This window comes from Plutella xylostella, chromosome 9 (genome assembly GCF_932276165.1).
Source record: "Plutella xylostella chromosome 9, ilPluXylo3.1, whole genome shotgun sequence".
NCBI lineage: Eukaryota > Metazoa > Arthropoda > Insecta > Lepidoptera > Plutellidae > Plutella > Plutella xylostella.
The window spans coordinates 2,574,011-2,593,999 of record NC_063989.1 but is presented as its reverse complement, the minus strand read 5'-3'; the positions used below and the strand labels follow the sequence as shown (position 1 = coordinate 2,593,999).

At 40.3% G+C, this 19,989-nt stretch overlaps 2 protein-coding genes and 1 long non-coding RNA gene across 3 annotated transcripts in view; 2 read left to right on the top strand and 1 right to left on the bottom strand.

The window, feature by feature from the left end:
- Nucleotides 1-17,632, top strand: part of LOC105391212 (proteoglycan 4) — a 76,005-nt gene extending 58,373 nt beyond the window's left edge. The window contains exons 2-7 of the mRNA XM_038107938.2: nucleotides 2,547-2,637; nucleotides 4,560-4,737; nucleotides 9,717-9,919; nucleotides 10,291-10,494; nucleotides 11,030-13,560; nucleotides 15,764-17,632. Coding sequence (XP_037963866.2) covers nucleotides 2,547-2,637; nucleotides 4,560-4,737; nucleotides 9,717-9,919; nucleotides 10,291-10,494; nucleotides 11,030-13,560; nucleotides 15,764-17,286 — 4,730 coding nt within the window. The 3' untranslated portion in view covers nucleotides 17,287-17,632. The remainder of the gene's footprint in view (nucleotides 1-2,546; nucleotides 2,638-4,559; nucleotides 4,738-9,716; nucleotides 9,920-10,290; nucleotides 10,495-11,029; nucleotides 13,561-15,763) is intronic.
- Nucleotides 7,193-8,169, top strand: LOC125488988. Its single transcript, XR_007266644.1, has 2 exons — nucleotides 7,193-7,569; nucleotides 7,819-8,169. It is a non-coding gene; the product is annotated as an uncharacterized LOC125488988 (long non-coding RNA).
- Nucleotides 17,633-19,020: 1,388 nt separating the features above from the next.
- LOC105391209 (U1 small nuclear ribonucleoprotein C) lies at nucleotides 19,021-19,912 on the bottom strand. Its single transcript, XM_011562662.3, has one exon. The coding sequence runs from the start codon at nucleotides 19,788-19,790 to the stop codon at nucleotides 19,272-19,274; it is 519 nt and encodes a 172-aa protein (XP_011560964.1). The 5' UTR covers nucleotides 19,791-19,912; the 3' UTR covers nucleotides 19,021-19,271.
- Between the last annotated feature and the right edge of the window lie 77 nt (nucleotides 19,913-19,989).

Here is a 19,989-nt window from a genome sequence, read left to right as displayed (position 1 = left end):
AGCATGACAATTCATTTCCGAAACCTGATGCTTTTAAACACCCAACTTAAACAAAGGAAGGTAATAAGTTGTTTTAAAGGTTTTTGGGCAAAGTAAAAGATAAGATTCGAAGAGTGATAGCTACACAGGTTCAAACGAATGACATACACAGATTACACAGCTTGGAAATGTTGGAAATGCTTCACGTTTTCAATTTGGAGGGAGTTTCGAAATTCGAACGACAATATATTTTTCTTCGGAAGACATTCACTTTCAGGCTTGGGTGTGTTTGCTCGATCAGCCAGTGCTAAGTTATTGAGCACTAAGGGATTCGGAGATTATCTTCGGTTTCACGGAGGTCGATAATAACCTTTACATTTTATATGTGTTTTAAGAACGTTATTTGTGGGTGCGATTTTTTACAAAAAGGCACACACATCGACGAATTTGTTGAACGAACTGCTAGATAATGCAAAAGCTCTGCCAAAGTTACCGAACCGCATATTAAACAAGTACCTATTAGAGGTAGTGTTCATGAACAAATAAACTCCTTTTGTGTAGCCAGTATCCACGCTGCTCAGCGCAGGTATAGTTTAGATGACATTTGCATTGCTAATCAAGGTACAGTTTCAAAGTCCATACAACTCGTGCATAAGTATCTAAACTTCTACACCCTAACTAACCAAAGTCATAAACCCCGACAATCAAAGCTTGTATTGTACGGCTTGTTATATATTTGTGATCCGTGAAATAATTACACAAAAATATGGAAGGTGAATTTTACAGGTAGCTATTATTTTATAGTTTTTCATTAATTTAGACAACTTAAATCCATTTTGTTACCCTTAGTAGACACATTATACACTAAACTTATACAAATAATTAATAATAAATTTCCATCCCGTATAATAACTAATTTGAAACTACATTCTGTGTTATAGACTCCCATTAATCTTCCATATTCGTAAAAGGTATCTTTTCATCATCTAACGCGATTCTAACGCTATTAATTTTCACAACTGAATAATGAGCTTCCTAAATAGGTACAGTCACGATCATAACACGATTCTACGTAACAGTAATAAATAATCTGAGCTCGCCCATCATTTCCGGGATCAGCTGAGGGCTAAGACTGTCCTATAGATATACTATCTGGTAGATAGGTAAACGCTGAGAGTAACTTTTTGCTTATAGTTCGGGTTACACTGCGATTTTTGAGGTTTCTTCCTATGTAGGTATTTGATGGCAATTCAGCGCGAGGCCCGAGGGTGACACAGAGTCTTGATAGCAATCCAAACATTGTCAATGTAGTATACAACAAATTCACTATGAATTTTCAAATATGATGTGTATCTGCAGTTGGCTTCCTCGTATTGTGTATTTAAAGCTCCCAGGAAGCTTCATGGAAGCTTCCCCATCATTCTAAGCTTATGTCTAAGCCATTGTCCTCTAACAATGTTTCTCTACCCCAATGCATTGGTCGGTTCACAACATAATTTTAATTGTAGGTGTTTTTCTGTCTTTTTGTTCACTCTAAGCAATTTGTTTCCTTCGTCTTCATTATATTTCTGTGTACCTACAATATGATTAAATTCCTATCATTCACATACGTTTAGTTATGTACATACCATACCTAACCATAGATAATATAAATACCTAATACTCACTAAGCTATGTTACCGTACCGGGATCTTGTTTTCCAGGACCGCACACCGCATATTGTTTTATTGCTATCATACTCATCTGCAATTGTAATGAAGCAATTACTTGACCAAATATAACCCGGCTCTTCGGGGCTTTGGTGAAAACAATCATTATTAGAATAATTACGGTATTAAGCAGAGCATAGAAATGACCTGGTTTCCTTTTATGATATTTGCTTGATACGGAGATTTCGTTGTTTTAAAAAGATGCAGGTATTAAGACGTTATTAAATTAAATAAAGTAAAGTAATTCTTCATTTCCATACCAAAATAACAAGTCTTGTAGTTGTTACTAGTTACTTGGGAATAAGAGATGCTACATATCCTCAAATTAATAATTATATTATGTCTGTACACACGACATGTTTGTAATAGTATTATACCCACAGCTAACTTAGTAAACCATATACGGTACAAGTTTCGTATAATGCCTTGGATTTCCTCGCTCATAATCATAATAGATTTTGCATATCGTCAGATTTTAGACCGTACGGTATTTAAATTGTATGACTAATCTACATTTTACCGGGTATTTTCCTTCAAAGTTAGTGTACGTGTGCTACTGTGACGCCAGGGAAGGTATCGCGAAGCCAAAACAGAGTAATGGACAACATTTTAAAAAATCCATTTTGATTCCGAAAATCATTGTCATAACATATTCGCGATAGGTACACATTACTGGATTGTGTCACCGTGGTGATGATTAGCCAGTCAGATTATCGTGCACCGGACGCATATAAAGACCATTAAATTGATACGTCGACCGCGAAGGTTCCCTTCGTTCACCCCATTGAAAATTATTCTAAAGTTTTATTATTCTTATAAAAGATGACATTTATTAATGTTTTTTTCTGTTTGTTTCAGCGGAGGGCAGCCTGTCGGACTTTGCTATACGCAAAGTGCACTTCACGGCGACCAGATCCCTCCGGAAAGAGCTCTTCACACCTGACACAAGGTACCAACACTATTACACTACCCAATGTTTATTACCACACTCACATTGAGGTAGAACTCTGTCACAATAACCGTTCACAAATCACATTGGTCTTCTAGTGGACGTTTTTCATTTAGCGAGACTTCTTCGATTTACGAAATCTATTGAGATTTCCACTTGATAACTAAGGCAATAACAAAACCACTTAACTACAACGCTGTACAGTAATATTATAAAAACTAAATAAGTTAACAGTGTAAATTTTGCGCAAAACGAAATGACTAAAGGTATTGTTTATTGTTTGCTAGATAGACACAGCAATAGAGATTGTATATGTATAAAGAAAAGCTCTCACAGAACAAGAAGGCTATAAACCTCGATATATAGGTCCCCATGGACTACTGAAATGTCCACCTTTCTGTTCATAGTTACACAATATTCTGTCTCAGTACGATTTTGAGTATTCAGAGGACGGTGGCCAAAATAAATGAAACACTAATAGTACCGTTTGTGCATCATGCAATTAAATAAACTACAAATATATACAAATTGCAGACCATGGCAATAAACCGAATGGGATGTATTATTATTTTAAGTCAAGGATTAATACCGAAACAATTTCGAACGAGGCGAAATGAATCGAAAATAGCCGAAATAATAAAATCATACACCACCGCAACTTAATTCAATGGGCCTCACAAATCTCTGGTTAATCGATTTCGTAATTTTATTGAATAATTTGAATGAACCTTTTATGGCTATAGCTATACAACATTCACATATCCCGTCAGTGTATAAATTAATGCTATCATTCAAGTATTATTGCTTGGCTATAGCGCTTTGGTAAGTTGCATGGAATGGTTATGATCGGTCTGTAGAATTGTTTATATTGAATTAAACAAGAATGAATGTAGGTTTTTAATATTTAAATACTAACCCCCTTATTCATAAAAAAGTTACTCGACGGATTAACTATTGAACTGTTCTGTCCCTCTCTAACAGAGAACAATTTGTTCTTTGACAGAGAGTGACAAAACAGTTCAATAGTTAATCCGTCCAGTAACTTTTTTATGAATAAGGGGGATAATCTATTAGTTACTTACATAATACAGTACAATCCAGAGTGTATATAGGTACTATTCATACCTGTAAGTCCGGGTGTTTTAAACAAAACTATCCATTTTTATAAAAAAATATACCTATCAAAACATCCAGTGTTATTCTGTATAGAAGGTATGAACAGCTGATGTCAGATTATGTATCTTAATCTTATTGCACATTCCTAGCGGCATCGACCATCGATCGAATGATATAAATAAACCGATAAATGAAAAGTTACAGCTCAATAAATCATTCGCAACATTCCAGCGGTGACAATCACACAGTGAAGATCTTTCACATTGGCGAGAGATAGCAGGTTTCTACGAACCAAGTTAATAATAGAGATCGTGATGAGAAATACACCTTGTAAAGTCATTAAATACAGCTTATCAATCCTTAGTTGTATTACTCGGTATCTATATATAAGATACTACCTGTTTACCTACTCTACTCTTATCAATAATGTTCTCTCTGAATGTCTCTCTGCTAGTTAAGTCTCCATATTAAATGGTAGATATTATTATTAATTGGTGTATGTTAGTTTGTCGGTTTGGAGGTGCAAAAGTTGCTGGCATTGCCATAAATCCCGTTTGCGAAACTACCTCTACCTGCATAAACTAATGAAAGTACAATGACAGTGAATTAGTGACTCACTACAACTCAATAATCAGAAAGATTGCATACAGTATATCAGAAGTCACAATATCATCAATAGTCTCAATACAGGGTGTCGCAATAGTGTTATCGCAAATTTCCAAATTTCCCCCTGAGTCTCCCCCTTTCGGCTTAATATACCGTTTTTTACCAATTCTAACAATATACCCTGTCATGAACTCCCTCAGGCCGCCCAGTCTCCGCAACCTCTACGGCAAGGCGGGCAGCGAGCGCCTCTCCACGTCAGTCCTGGACCAGCTCCGGAAAGACTCCGAGCACTCGCCCTTCCTCATCTGCACTCCAGTCCTGACGGCCAAGCGGAGGCGGATCCTGCAGCGGGTCAATGTGGAGATCGAGACGCACATTGTGAGTTGGTAGCGTGTGACACTCGCGAGCAATGAAAAAGTTTCAATTCATTGACTTATACAGGGTGTTGCAAAAAGGGTATACTAAGCCTTTTTTTTCGCGAATTTTGAAATTCTGATTTTAGTTACGGGCTTAGATATACCATGCTGCACATGTAGGTTTCGGCTTAGTATACCCTTTTTGCAACACCCTGTATTTATGGTAGTACCGTATGGACAGGCCCGACCGCTCAGTAAAATGGCGCCCTGGCGCTGGCCCTAATATCTCATATATCTTACTCAATTTGTTTGAATTTAGGGCCAGCGCGCGAGTAAAATTTTCTGTTCTGACGGACGCATTTTTAAATCATTGTTTCCATTTCAGTTACAAAATGTCGTCACCAAATTAATTCGCTATTTTTTTAAAACATTGAATTTAGAATTTGGTCAAAATAATCAACATAATCTTATGAATGAAAAGCGTTTTCATCCAGGCAATCATTGTTAAAAGATATATATATATATACAAACCCGACCTAGATTAGGTACAGTCAGCTGCACTATACACTTTTGTACCTTGTCAATCTGAAACTGCCTATCCATTCATTGAAATATTGACGGTTCGTCAGTTTGACAAGGTACAGAAGTGTATAAGGACTTATGCAGCTGACCGTACCTATTACCTTACATACCTGCTAGTACCTAGTTATAGTTTAGCAAATTAATGTTATGCAATACTTACGTGATAGGCCGAATCTACAAGGTCTCGCGGTGTGTTGTTTTCTCGAGGAAAACCTTGTGCATTCAATCTGATAGGAAATTTCCTAGAATGAATCGTAATTGGAGTGAGAAGTTACGTGAATTAGAACGGCTTCTTTCATGATATTCAAATAGTTCAGATTTTTGTACTGATTACTGATTAATACGCTTCAGCACGGCTAGTATGGCCATAATAAGACAACATGTGAAGTGACTGTTTAAATTGAGTCACTTTTTGATATCAGTCTTAAATGTTAGCATAGGGTGTACATGGGACTCATTTTATTTGCGTGATTGGGCATTAGTCCCAGTGACACTGTAACTTTTCTGCTCTGTGCAAATAGGTTTTTCAAATATTATTTTTTTTCCGAAAATCTCTCATTTGTGGTTTTTGTTTGTATTGTCGATGGTTTTTTGACAATTAAAATGTCACCAAACGTCAAACTTGAAGAAAATTTTGACTGTTTGGTGTTTTCCAGAGTTTCGAGTGTACCGTAAAACGGGGTGAATGGGGATAGTTTTCAACTTTGAGTGCCACTTTTTAATGAATTTTGTATTAACAACTTTAAGATTACTATATTAAAAGATTAGTCTTAACTTGTATTTTATGAAATTGCATACGAAAATCATTTATAGTCAGCCCATTTTATATAAATTTATAAAATATATGCTTTCCCTATTCATACACAAATAGGGGTCAATAGGGACGGTATTGAGAACAATAGAGAAATATGGTAAGGGTTGTCACAAACCTCTAAATAATATTATTCAGTAATTTGTAAAATTATTAGAATTTTTCCTTTTCAAATTCAAAATTCAATTCAAATTCAAAATTCAAAATGTTTATTTGCGATAAATAGGAACATGCATACAATAACCGTGATTGGTGCCTCCTTTTAAGCAGAGCCTGTGACAGGAAGCACCGCTCTTCCTTAGCTTACAGTTAGTGCAAATAAGCAATTAAACAGCATTTAGGTACTTAACTATGTAGCTTACCAAATGTAAAAGAGAAAAAACCTTTGCTTTATGTATTCGGGGTTTATATATTCGTGGCATTGTACCTGCAAAAAGTAAAAGTTCCTAAGTATAAAAAATATTCCCCACCCACTATTAGGTAATAAAGAATCAATTTTAATTTAATATAATATATAGATACCTACTAGCGATAAAGATTATAGATCAGTGACAACCCTATCCCTATCCGTGCTTTAGTGTCCCTTTTCATACAACTACGTCCCTAGATTATGGTACTCTTGTCCCGATTCGCCCCGCAGTCATCCCAAATACATCCTGTAGGCGTCTCTATTACCCTCATTTTTAGAGAAATTTACCAGGTCTTATTAATTTTCAATTTAAAGTAAAATTAATAAATAAAATCGCAGTAACTTATTTAAATTGGATAGAAAACAAAATTACTTTTCTAATTTAGTACGATTTATCCAATAAAAATTACATTTAACGTCTCTTTTTCCAAAGTTTCTGAGGAACAAAATTTCGACCTTGTGAATGGCGAACTTCAGATGTATTTTTTTCTCACTTGTAACCATCTTCACGTCAAAAAAGTGTTACTATCAACAAAAATCAATTTTCTACTTTAAAAATCATGAAAAATCTGACCATTATCATTTAATTTTATAGTAGTTTTTCTGCTTCAATTTCGTTCATCGATAATATCCCTATTGACCCCTGAATTCCTATTCACCCCGTTTTACGGTAATGTTTGGGTAATATTACTTTGCTTTGCGCTACCCCATGGATTCATATTGGCTCATTAAACTACTTTATTGAGTTTCTTGGACATCGTCTCATCAAATGATATACGACCAAGCTTGCTCCCGACCAAGCACGCTCAGATTCCTTGGGAGCTCCTGCTATCGGCAGCCGTCGATGCAACGGATCCCTGAGACGAAGAACAAAACAGCATGCCACCTGACTGATGACCCACCCACTGTCTACCCGGACCCAGGAGCTAGAAGGCCTTGAGAAAAAAGCCCGGGCAGGATCCTGACGGGCACAGCAGAATATCATCTTCGATGCATGTCCCACGGCCTGACTGAATAATATTTATATAATCAATGGAAGGAAAAAACAGAAGGTAAGTGCCAGTACCCGTGACATGTTATTATAGTTGGGCATATGCACACAAAACAACTCAAAAAACTTTTATCACATGGCACTACTTGGTTGGCTAGGCCTAAACCCTTCCTTCATTGGAAGGAAACCTGTACCCCAGCACTGGGTACGTGATGGGTTATGATGATGATGAAGATGACAATAGGAGTCATAATCTTAGTTCATAAGTAAGTATAACTAAAATCTAATGAAACATTTTTGATTGTTACAGAACATTGAAATTGGCTTGTAGGCAAGACGGAAGATGGTCAAAACCGGTCAGAAATTGATGGCCTAGACACGGTTGGAGAGCTCTTGTTGGCAGAAACCACCTGAAGACGGTCAGATGACATCAGCAACCTTGTGGTGATACAATGAACCCGAGCGGCACCGAACTGAAAAAGTTGAAGAACTTGGCATACATACTATGAGACCCATTTGATGACTGATATAAGCCAAGTTCAGACTGATTATTGTGATAGTTGATAACTAAGAATACCTAATGTGCTTTTATGGTGTGTGAAATAGTATACTTTTTATAATTTATTAATTAAAAGTTTAATAAATGTTTTACTTACCTAAAGAAAATATTATATTTTTATAACCGTTTAATTTAGTTGTACATGCTAGCATACCCACTTATTTTTTTATAGTTAGTGTGTAGTTGATAAATAATAAAGCTTGACTAGGGTTTGTCACTGTAGTGAAAGGATTAGTCGCTGACTACCCGGTGTGCCGGATGTATTCAATGTACAGTTTATATGATTTACACTTCATGAACTCCACATTTAGCATTCAAACTATTCAATTAGCCACTTCATCTCAGTTAGTGTGTTGTTCACATGTTGTTGATAAATGATAAAGCCTGACTAGGGTTTGTCGCTGTGGTGAAGGATTAGAATGAGTCGCTGACTGCCCGGTGTGCCGGATGTATTCAATGTACAGTTTATATGATTTACATTTCGTGAACTTTATATTTAGCATTCAAACTATTCAATTAGCCACTTCATTACCTGCATACTTTGACGTGAATAGGCAAACTTAAAGTATAAGTATGGGAGACAACTGAAAATCTGTGGTTTGTTCCTAAGGGCAAACAAATGCGCTGAGTTGCTTCCCTTTTGGTCTGCTTTAACACACACATTTCGCCTCTTAATTTAACTGTACAAATGTTTAAGTGGAACAAATTAATGTCTATCTATCTAACTTATTAGCACATATGAGCGACAGGATTTGAATCCACATTTCTTCCGTGAGGGGCGGGCGCTTACCCGTCTGAGCTAACACCGCTACATATAAGTAATATACTTAATGTATAATTTTAGTCAAATAAAAAAGAGGATGTGTGTTTTGACAAATGTTGTTTTTAAAGCATTTTCAACGGGTTATTAGAGTCCCGGATCATCCTCCCTATAAGTATTATAGTAATTTTCCTTTCCTGCATCTCTTCTTGTAGAGCAAGGATGAAATTAACAAAAACTAAACAAATAATTATTTGTGTCACATGTTATCACCACCTTCGAACTTGAGTGATATAATGCTACCTAAACAAATGTCAAACTGAGACATGTGTGGATAAATTGGTACACCCATGTTAGGAAATAAGACAAATCTTCCAATCTCGCTGTCAAAATTGTAACTCACATCTTGTAGTGATTATTTCGTGTTGGCCATGTTAGCGTTTGTGAGGACAACTGGTATCACACAATTTGTTGCAACTAGCTGTCATTTATATCTTGTCGCAGCCATACTGTGCTACGCGTGCAGGACAATTTGTTTTCTAACGTTCCGAATCATGACGTAATTAATAAAAAATAAAAAAAAACTATAGATTCTCTTAGCATTTTATTACTTGTCCAACCGGAAATATCGTGACGCTAAAAACCAGAACATACTTATTAAATGACTCATCATCATCATCTCTTCAGAAGGCTGTGAATTCATTCAAGTTATAATTCTGTAAAAAACCATTGAAACCTCATTGGTACAGTTTCGCTCCCCAGTCAGAACTATTATAGTTACTGTATGTATAGTTAAATCTATTACGAGCATTGAAACCTCACTCCTCCAGAGTCCTCTCCTTCTTAGAACTTCCTTCCACATCACAATTAACAAACCCGTCACCCCCAGCCATCGGTAGTCGAGAGCCTCCGCAAATGGACGTCCAGAGAAGCCATGGGCGAGGTGTCCGTCCTGCCAGATTCTTCCCTCCGGATCTCCAGCGGCGTGACCTTGACCCCGGATGAACTCTCGGAGTACGGGTCAGGGGAAGACGAGCCCATCGACCACAGACTGCCGAGTCCTGAGGAGCAGATGAGCGTCATCGCTTCTAAGTGAGTAAAGTTATTGGGTCTTGGCTGCTTAGGTGATAATTCCATCTCAAGCAAGGTGAGGGCGTATTCCTTGTTCCTGAGATGTGATTCCATGGAAACATGTCCATACGACAGCATATTTTATGGTAAATTTCACTTAACAATCAGATGTAAATTCTTAAGATCAGTCGTCGCTGTCCTATCAACACGACTGATCATGATGGCTTCTTATGAAATCGAATCAAGAAACCTAACTTTAATCTGAAGTCCCGCTATAAGCTTATCGCCAGGTAATTGTAGCTGCATAAATGTACCTACCTGGTATAAATAAGCCTGGTACCTATGTATGGATGCATTCTTAACTAAAACAACACTTTCACTCCAATTTCCAGATTCCCGCCAGAATTAGTAGCGATCGACACTTCCGGAAAGTTCTTCGACCGGATGTGCACGTCCCGGAAGTCGCTTGTGCAGCTCGAGACCACGGGAGAGACAGACACGGTCAAACGTAGAACCCGCAGTCGAAAGCCTAGGGGTAAAAGACGGAACACCATATCTGGCACTGATCAAAAAGAGCTTAGAGAGGCAATAGCTGGGTAAGCTTCTAGGACGCACTTTACACTTCACCAAAGAGGCTACACTATGGAGTCAAAAAAACTTCTTCATGCATTTTTTAATAGTTTAGTTTACGATCGCGAGCGGTGGCCAGTCTTAGAGGTGGCCAATAAAACGACTTTCATGGTTTAGAATTAGAAGGTCAATAAAATTTTATACGTTTGTTGGATTTTTGATGGTGTAGCCTCTTTAACTAAATAACTAATTATAACTGTGTAGCACTATACGTGTGTACTGTCCGTATAAAATGACGAGCACATTCAATAACTTATTTAATACTTTTACGTGCTTTTGTGAATACAATAACGTGAGATCGTCTTTGCTTAAATCTCATACCACTGCAAAGACTCTGTCTGCACTTAACCACTAATAGTGCAATTTGTAGCTTCATGTAATGAAAGTCAGAGTGCCTCTGTAACAAGACGAAGAGGCGTTCTTTAGATTATGTTTAATTTGCCCCAACATAGTACTGCCTTAGCGTGTGACTAATGCTTTGCTTGGTTTGTTTTATCGCAGCGACGACACAAACGCTGTGGAAGCCGAAGAGACTGCGGATAGCACTGTGATCCGATCGCGGTCGAGCGATCTGCTCAAGAAGAGTCCCATAGACCCCATTGTCAAAAAGGGACACTTCAACTCCCTCAAGCAATGGGGCAAGAGTAGGTTAAGAATGATCGGCCGGTCGCCGAGCGCCAGTAGAGATAGCTTTAGAGATTCCTTAAGGTCAGAGAAGAGTAAAGAGACTAAATCCCCGACGCGAGCAGAAGAGACGACCATGCAGGAGACAGTGACGATGAGACGGAAACGCCCCAGTGATGAGGACAGGAGGTCGCATCAGCGTTGTGCGTCATACTCCTCCTCAGAAAAGAGCATAGGCATCCCCACTGCCGTGCAGACCACAGCGACCATCAACAGTGGAGTGAAGCTGCGGGGCACAGCTACAACCAGAAGGCTCAGACGCTCAGGCATCGGAAAGGATGACATTCACTCGTCCAGTGGAAACTGGTCCGCTAGCTCCGAGTCAGGACGAACGAGCATCGGCTCAGAGATCACTACCACAACTGTGCCGCCTAAAAGCACAACCTCCGCCGGAACCTCCAACAACTCACTAAACATTAACCACCATGGTCCTCCCAGTTCCATCATCAGCAGGAGAAGGTTCCTTAACACCTCTGGTTCGGGTAGCGTCACTAGCGAAGGAACCCTGACTCCAGACATTATACACGATTTACACGAAGATCTGGAGACCAGCTCAGAGTTCTCATGTGACACGGAAGGGTACTACACATCGTTCCATATGGATTCCGGATTGAAGACGTTGAAAGAGGAAGACATATCACCAAGTACCCCGATGCACACCAGTAATGCCTTGTCTAACTCTTCCAATAGTCAAACGTTGACGGCTGAAAGCGAATATGAGTTGTTTGGTAAAGGGTCGACCAGTACCACCACTAGTTCGGCTGGTACGGTCTGCACAACATTAATGGCTGCCGGCAGTGACAGGTCACTCATCATAGGTCCGACGGTACCAGAAAGAAAAAGTTCCTTGACGAAATTAAACAGAGGTCGCCATAATAACGTCCACAGCGCCAACGCTAGCCTCGATAGAAGTCTGAACTCTTCATTCTCAAAATCTCCATTCAGCAGCCTCCGATACAACCCAGTCACTCGTACATACACCGAGAAACAAATGCACAATCATTCCTCGCCAGAAATAAGCGAAATTCCAACATCGACTATTACTATCACGAGAAATGTCGGTAATCACATGACTGCGGTCGCCGAGATCCACACTGAGACCGAAATGGAAAGTGCTAAAAAGAGCACCGGAACGAGCTCGCCTGACTCTGGCCACAACACGTCTAGCTCTCCCATAGAAGACTCAGTTTCGAGTGCACACGGGAAGAACAGCTTGTCTGAACAAGACTATTCAGAGTCCTCAGACCTTGAAGGCACCGATAGAATAGAGAGAATAAGATACAAAACTACGATAAGCAGCGCACGGATTCCATCGCTCTGCGTGATCACTCCGACCAACTCGGACGATGAGAGCGAAAGCGGAAACAAAGATGAATGTGAAAGTACTTTGAAGAAGTGCGCAAGCAGACCGAAACTAGAATTACCGCCAGAAGACAAACCTAAACAAGCTAAAAGTCCAACTGAAGCGACTAAGACTACAAAAACAAGCGCACAAACGAAGAAATCTTCATTACAACCATTAAACAGTCTGATGTGTAAACTAAAAGGTGTCTTGCCATCTAAACTAACAAGTAAAAAATCACCATCACCTAAGGAACTGAATTCCAGCGACGAATTGTACGATGCCGGTGACTACGTGACTATAGCCGACGTTAAGAATAACAACCAGAAAGTGAGTCTGAACCGAGGCATTTACGGCAACAACGATATTGTACGGAAGAACTTGCAAACCGTCCTGTCTGGAAGGCTTCCGGACACTGAATACGTATCGCTCAACGAACTACCCAACTGCCTGAACGAGAGCAAGGACTACTTAGAGCGGGAAAAACCGTCCCAAGCGTTAGAAGAAGTCCAACGTAAAGGGGCGAAAGTAACCCTCGACTCTCAAGGTCAAGTGGTCTACTCATCCGACACGTTGCGGCGAAGAAAAGGGGCCCACACGACCTTCGAGCCAGGACCGTTCGTGCAGGAACTCAACCCGACCACCAGCGTGGTTCAACGGGAGACAGCAGACGTCGTCAGAATCACAGATGAAACAGACTTTCCATGCGACCCGCAACCAACAAGCAAGCCAACCTCCCCGCAACTGGGGAAAGTGATCATCAAAGCTCCGACAGTGCCCGACGGCCCGGTCACTAAGGAGTTCATTCCACTGCCGACCCCTAAACCGAGCACCATCATTACTGCTTCGCCGGTTACTGAGACCCCCCCCACCCCCACTAAACAGTCCCCAGCAGCGACCAGTGACCCCCCGCGCGTGGTCGACGCCATCACTAGAACTGGGGCGTACGTTAATATTCACGACGCCGACGGTGTCAGCTTGTCACCGACGAAAGACCATTTAGAAGGTAAGAGCCTCTCCCCGAAAACCTTCTCTAGAAACCTGTTTATAAAGTCCAAACTCGAACAGCTAGATTTAAGTCTGTCGCCCGAGGTAGACACAGATATTGTTCCGTTCGTTCCCAATTTCCAATCGCCGAGAATGTTAGAGCGCAAGGGTGGCCATGACTTTGGCAACTCTGGTAGTAAGGCTGCTGAAGTTTTGAGGATGTTTTGTGCTAACAAATTAAACGGCCATAGTAATGGAGAGGTATTAAATAAAAGTAATTCTAACGAAGGCCATGATAAATCTATTACTAATAAAGTAAAGCGTAGCGATAGTTACAAACTGGCCAATTCCCCTCTCATGCCAATCAAAAAGTTATTAAAACTTGAGAGTTTCGGCGGCAACGCCAAGAAAGTTGACTCTTTAGAAATGATCCAAGCTGAAATAACAGCCGACTTACTTCGGGATGAAATCAATTATCCTCCGACAGTATCCCCTAAATTGAGCCCTAGGAACATAATGAACAGTTTGAAAAGCGAGTGGTCTGGCCACGACGATAATACGTTCATTGGAGATCATTTCGAGGCTGAGTTGTCTGCTTTAACTTTGAGTCCTTTCGCTACTCCCGTGCCCAAGCGACACACTGTGGCTTTCATTCCTGATGGTAGAGATACTTCCTTGGACCTGTTGACTTCTATACTCGAGTCTGACCCTGATGAGGTCTGCCTGCTCCACTCCCCGCCCTCCTGCCCTCTGTCGCCCAGTAAGGTGACCCTCCCCTCTGACAGCTCTAAACATCGCGCGAGAATACTATCTGTCTCTCAATCGGACTACGGCACTGAGATTTGGTGAAATAGTGTAGAGAATTTAGTTTTAGGCAATCTATTCCGTCCCTTTTACGAATGAATTTTAAAATGTCTTCCTTTATAGTAATTAGATACTGTGATAGTTAATTTAATATTGGACTTCATAAATTTTATGATAGAGTTTTCTATTGAGTTTTACGTACATGTGTGTATATCAGTTTTTAATGAAGTATTATTGTGTTTTTATGACATTAAATGTGTGGCATGGTGTGTTTTCACCGCAGTTTACACGAGTGCTTACGAGTGGTTAGTTTCCTTCGTATGTAAGTGCATGGTGTGTTACTTTTCTGTGTCTGTGTTTGTAAATAATATCATCAATTAATTATAGATTTATTTTGATCCACTGCACTATTTTCATTTTATTCCGCTCCTACACTTAACTCATTATTTGCACCTTCATGTTTCAGTTTTGTTTTGCAACATAAAAAATTAAGTAGTAGATAAAAATTTAAATCACACGTTCCAAAACAGAACTTTACTATTCATTGTCGCACACGACCCTCTCACAACTTGTAAATAATAAACGAACGTTTATATTCTCACGGGAGCACATTAACCTAATAATAAAATAAATAAAACAATACCTACTAATTAAATTGGTGTTTCCATCACGCACAAGCCCGACCTACTTTTAAGTACACTAACTTCGCACCTAATTTCGTGTCTGAACGACATGATAACATTTTAACAATGCAGCGATGTGGTCTTCCTAGGACCTTGTCTCACCAAGCTTTGCACCCGAAGGTTTGCTCACAGTGTGACTAAAACCACAACATAAGAAGAAGGTAATCTATGTTGCTTCTTAGCATGAGAACTGTGCATGAAAATCAACTCTAACCATTGGCAAAGGACATTAACAAACCAAAACTACTTATACTAACCACAAATTATCTACACATCCTACTTAATTAACCAATCAGAAATGTTAAATTAGATTTGTAAACCGCCATGCACTTATGTCGATGTTATACCTATTTTAAAGTCTGTAACTGTAACTGATACCTGAATGGACCGAATGTAAAGTAAATCTAACAAATTATAACAAATGTACTTACTTATATTTTATTAACCCATTCACGATATTCACTCACTTAGTGCATCTTAGTTTTGCTATGTTTGCTATTGTACACATTATTATTGTAGGTACTTATTTATATTTACTGTTTTACATAAGTAATTTATTTTGGGGATATCCTAGTATTGTTACTTATGGTAACTTTGGTATTTTTGGTGCTAGATTTTTTTACAAAAATCTGTATGTTTTGTAGTCGTATTATTTTAGTGATAAGTTAATATAACCTGTTACCTATTGGACATTATCTAACACCAAAGCTCAATGACAATCCCTCTCAATTCCAGACTATCGACATTCCAGTGCTGACAAGGCCTATATGAACATTCCCCCGCAAGTGATTCAGGAGCGCGCCCCCGTCATCGACATGAGTCCTCTGTCCCCCGCGCTGCAGCCCCCACACGCGGCGCACCTCCGCGGCAGACACGGCGTCCTCAACTACGAAAACCCTACCGATTCAAGAAGACACCAGCCCATGTACTGGACACTACCCAAGAGAACCCCTCCTCCACTCGAACCCACTATACCCCGCTCCAAGACCTACGAACAAAGGTCAGATTACTTCGCGCCAAAGCCAAGTATTCAACCCGATCCTTTCAAAGCGTCTACCAGCCAGGCGAGTGAAGAGTCAATCCGGATATCGCCCATAGATCCCCGGTCAGTTGGCCCCTTCAAGTCTTCCACGCCGGCGGGCAAGGATACTGTTGTGGATTTAGGGAAAAGGATGCTGAGTCCAGTCAAGTCTACTATGACCAATGAGGAGTTGTACGCAATCATTCATAAGAGTAAAAAGAAATTGAACATCAAAGACGGACCGGAGAGGTCGGCGTCGCCGGCACTGTCAACGATAAGCTTATCCCCCGTCAACTCAGAGTCTTCGTTGTACAGTAAAGGAACCCAAAGGCATCCTGAAACAGGGTACCTTGGGGATCCGAGGTCTAGAAATAGTTGGTCAACGCCCTCAGACAGAGTTGGAGTGCCGGTACAACATTCCGCCGTCAGCAGAGTTAACAAACCAGAGACAACATGCGCGGACCGCTACGGCCCGGTGCCACAAACTTCCAGACTAGACTTCAAGAAACTGCTTCTGCAGCACAGCGTCAAACTCAACACTCTTAACCCTCAGAAGTCTACCAAGCTATCAGCAGTGGAACAGTTGAGGCTGGCGAAAGAGAGGACACAAACACTGCCGTCGCCTGGTGCTAACGCTAACAGGTCACACGTAAACATTCTAGATCTTAGTGGCTCGCCGAAGACCTACGCACAGAGGAAGATCATGAAGCCAGCCCCGCAGCCGGCCTCCCCAGGCCGCGCGGGGGCGCTGATCAAAGAACACAAGTCGAGCCCCAAAATCGTCCTCTCGCCAAAATCTCAGTGGCGATTCTCCAGCCCCAGATCCGATGTGTTATCGTCACCCATTCCAGAGGCGAACAACGAGGATGACACCTCAAACAGTTCAGGAGAGAAGCACGACACATCGCCCAACCATCCCCAAGTGAAAACAGTGCCTATAAACACGAACCAGCATTTCGGTGCGCGGCGCAACCTGATACCTATCAACGAGATATTTGAAAGAGATACAGAGTCGCCTGATTTAGTTGATCAAGGAGTGTTTCCCTTGAGTGGGGAAAAGTCTCCTGGTCTTACCCGTACGGAATTACTCCAGGCGAGGAGGGCTGAGTTCTTCAATACCCCTCCCGAAGCGTCGCCGCCTAAACTGTCTTCATTCAGGCAGCCCGCCGCCGCCGCTCGAAGCAAGACGCCGGAGAAACGGATGCCTTCACCGTCTACCTTAGAAACTGCCTTATGATACAGATAAACACGGCACTGTCACGTCCCGTTAGCAGTTATGATGTTCATTAAACTAAGTGTAACTAGTAGACGCTTTAATCTAGTCTCTTCTTGCTTATAGTGTCCTCTTTGGACGCACCCAAACCAGTGATTGAATTTTAAACACTATTCAAGTTTTTCTAATTTGCTCTTATGGAGGTTACATTCGTCCGTTTCGTCTCCAATGTATAGTCTCTACGGCTAGTTATTAGCTTTTAAGTATTTATTGAATACACTCGTAAGTTTAGGTATCTAAGTAGATTTTAAACTTTTGCAAAGTTTCATAAGTTATAAAAAATACAATTTTAATAAAAATGTGTTGATTAGAACCTTGTTTTATTACTTTCATCTGACGACAACCAAGCTAGGTATGTAGATAGTAGTTCTTTACTAATAATAGCAATGGGTTATTTAGAATTAATGTACCCAAATTCAAGAAAATATTGACTCACACCATTATGTAAAACATTCACAACTAGACTGTACGTGTATTTTTACATTAGAAAAGATTAGCTAGTCGTCTCACTGCCCAGGGTGCGCCGCGCCGGTGGATTCCCTTTTCATGCACCCTATAATCATGCAATAGACCTCAAAGTAGCCTGCGAGTCTCACCATGTACTTACTATACTTACCACTTTTGCAACACCTGTAGGGTGAATAGTTCCAGCAGCAGCGAATAAGAGGCGCCATCTATTTAGAATATTATCAAGCGTTGTAAATAGGTACTTAAATAGATGTCTGATATACACAAAGGTTCCACTCGAGAGAGCCAGGTGCAGGTACTGACACCCCCACAGAGAATAGAATAGATGTCTGCATAGTTAGTGATTGTGATCCTGAAGATGCCTGCAGCACTGCCCTATACCTATTGGTACATGGAGTAGCCATAGGCGTAGGAGGGCACTATTTATTGAAGTTCAGAATAACGACTTAAATCTAGTGGAATCAACATCATAAGAAACGTCAGAATGATAAGCTACATCTAGTCTATTCTATCCAATGACAAATTCTATCAAATATTATAATATAATGTACTCTGTATATTCTATGGTTAGGTTTGTGGAAGTAGCAACTTTGATTTTTGTTTACATTTTCGTTTATTTCCTGGTAAAATAACTATCACTATGTATAGAATGTACTACTCATAAAACTATGCGATTTAAGTAGCAAGAAGCTCATGAGATGATTAAGCCAATGAAATCATTCTTCAGTAAGACTTCTATGACTGCTGAAGGCTGCCAATTGAGACTCAAGATTCTCACTCTAGTGGTGAACACGGCTGATCTGATCAACGAGAGGACATCACCAGCCCTCAGCGTGACGCATGCCATCATGGCACCATCAGCCATCATCACCACTTACATATTTATAGGAACATTTGTTATCTGTGGTGCAAGATATCAACATCCAACTATAATCCTGCAAGTCTACGCATTCATATGCTGTGCAATCCTACATAGTTCCTTGTCTATTACAGTATTTCAAAATCTTAAAGATTCTGATGTAAATTCTGTGGCTCATACTGTGGCCCATATTTTGAATGGTATGTTGCCTATTTTTATAAGTGTTTTGCTGATAGCGGAAGTCATTATGATATTCTTTGATTATCAAGACCCGACCAATCATGAGAACGAGCAAGCTAGCTCAATGAGTCTTGCTAGTTTATAATTTATAATACAGCCTTTTATATTGGAGTTTAAATAAAAGATGATTGTTTATGGATAGAAATTTTAATTATTAAATTTACATCTTAAATTAACTTATGCTAGACATGTTGTACCTAATACTGCGTAGATTAGGACCAACCAAAACACAAACCTCTATGAGTCAATGAATTCAAACACACTATGAAGTACTAAACATATTTCCAAGATCGGCTGCTTGTGGTAGCGAGACCCATACAGCACTCAAAAACCACCACTAAATCTGACACAGTATTCAGACACAACACGCTTCTTACTAAGCTTAATTCTTCATAGGAGGTCCATTCATTAGTGGCGGCCGCATTTGCCCCATTGGGCCCATTTGCCCCATAGGTCCCATCTGCCCCATGGGCCCCATCATACCCATCATGGGCGGCCTCATTCCCATCATCGGCCCCATGGGTCCGTGAGGGCCCATCATCATGGGCGGTGCCATGGGTCCTCCAGGGCCCATGGCTCCAGGGGGCGGCAGCATGCCCGGAGGCGGCCCGCCAGGCCCCGTCTGCACGCCCTGCCGAGGGCCTCCCGGGCCCATCACAGACGGATCCCACGGTGGCGGAATAGCAGCTCCTTTAGTCCCAAACGGATTCTGCGCAATCTTGCCAGCTTTGAATGCAGCCGTTGTGGCGTCAATGAGATGCTGCGCTTGTTCTTCCATCCATTTCTGGTAGAAAAACTTTACATTGTCTTTATGTTTGCGTCCCGTGCAATGAGTTTTCCTAACACTCGGCGAGTCGTGTGTCAGATAGGTATCACAATAGTCACAGTAGTACTTAGGCATTTTCTTGTTTTATTATAACCACTTACAATAAAATATAGCTTTTTCAACTTGTGAAAATATACAAAATGAAATTAATGATGCTAACCTCGAAATTTCTATAAACAACATGTCAAATATGACGAACAACTACTTTCTACTTTTGAGATTTTTGTTTTCTGTGAACCATAATCTATGGACAAGTTATAATCGATCGATTTAT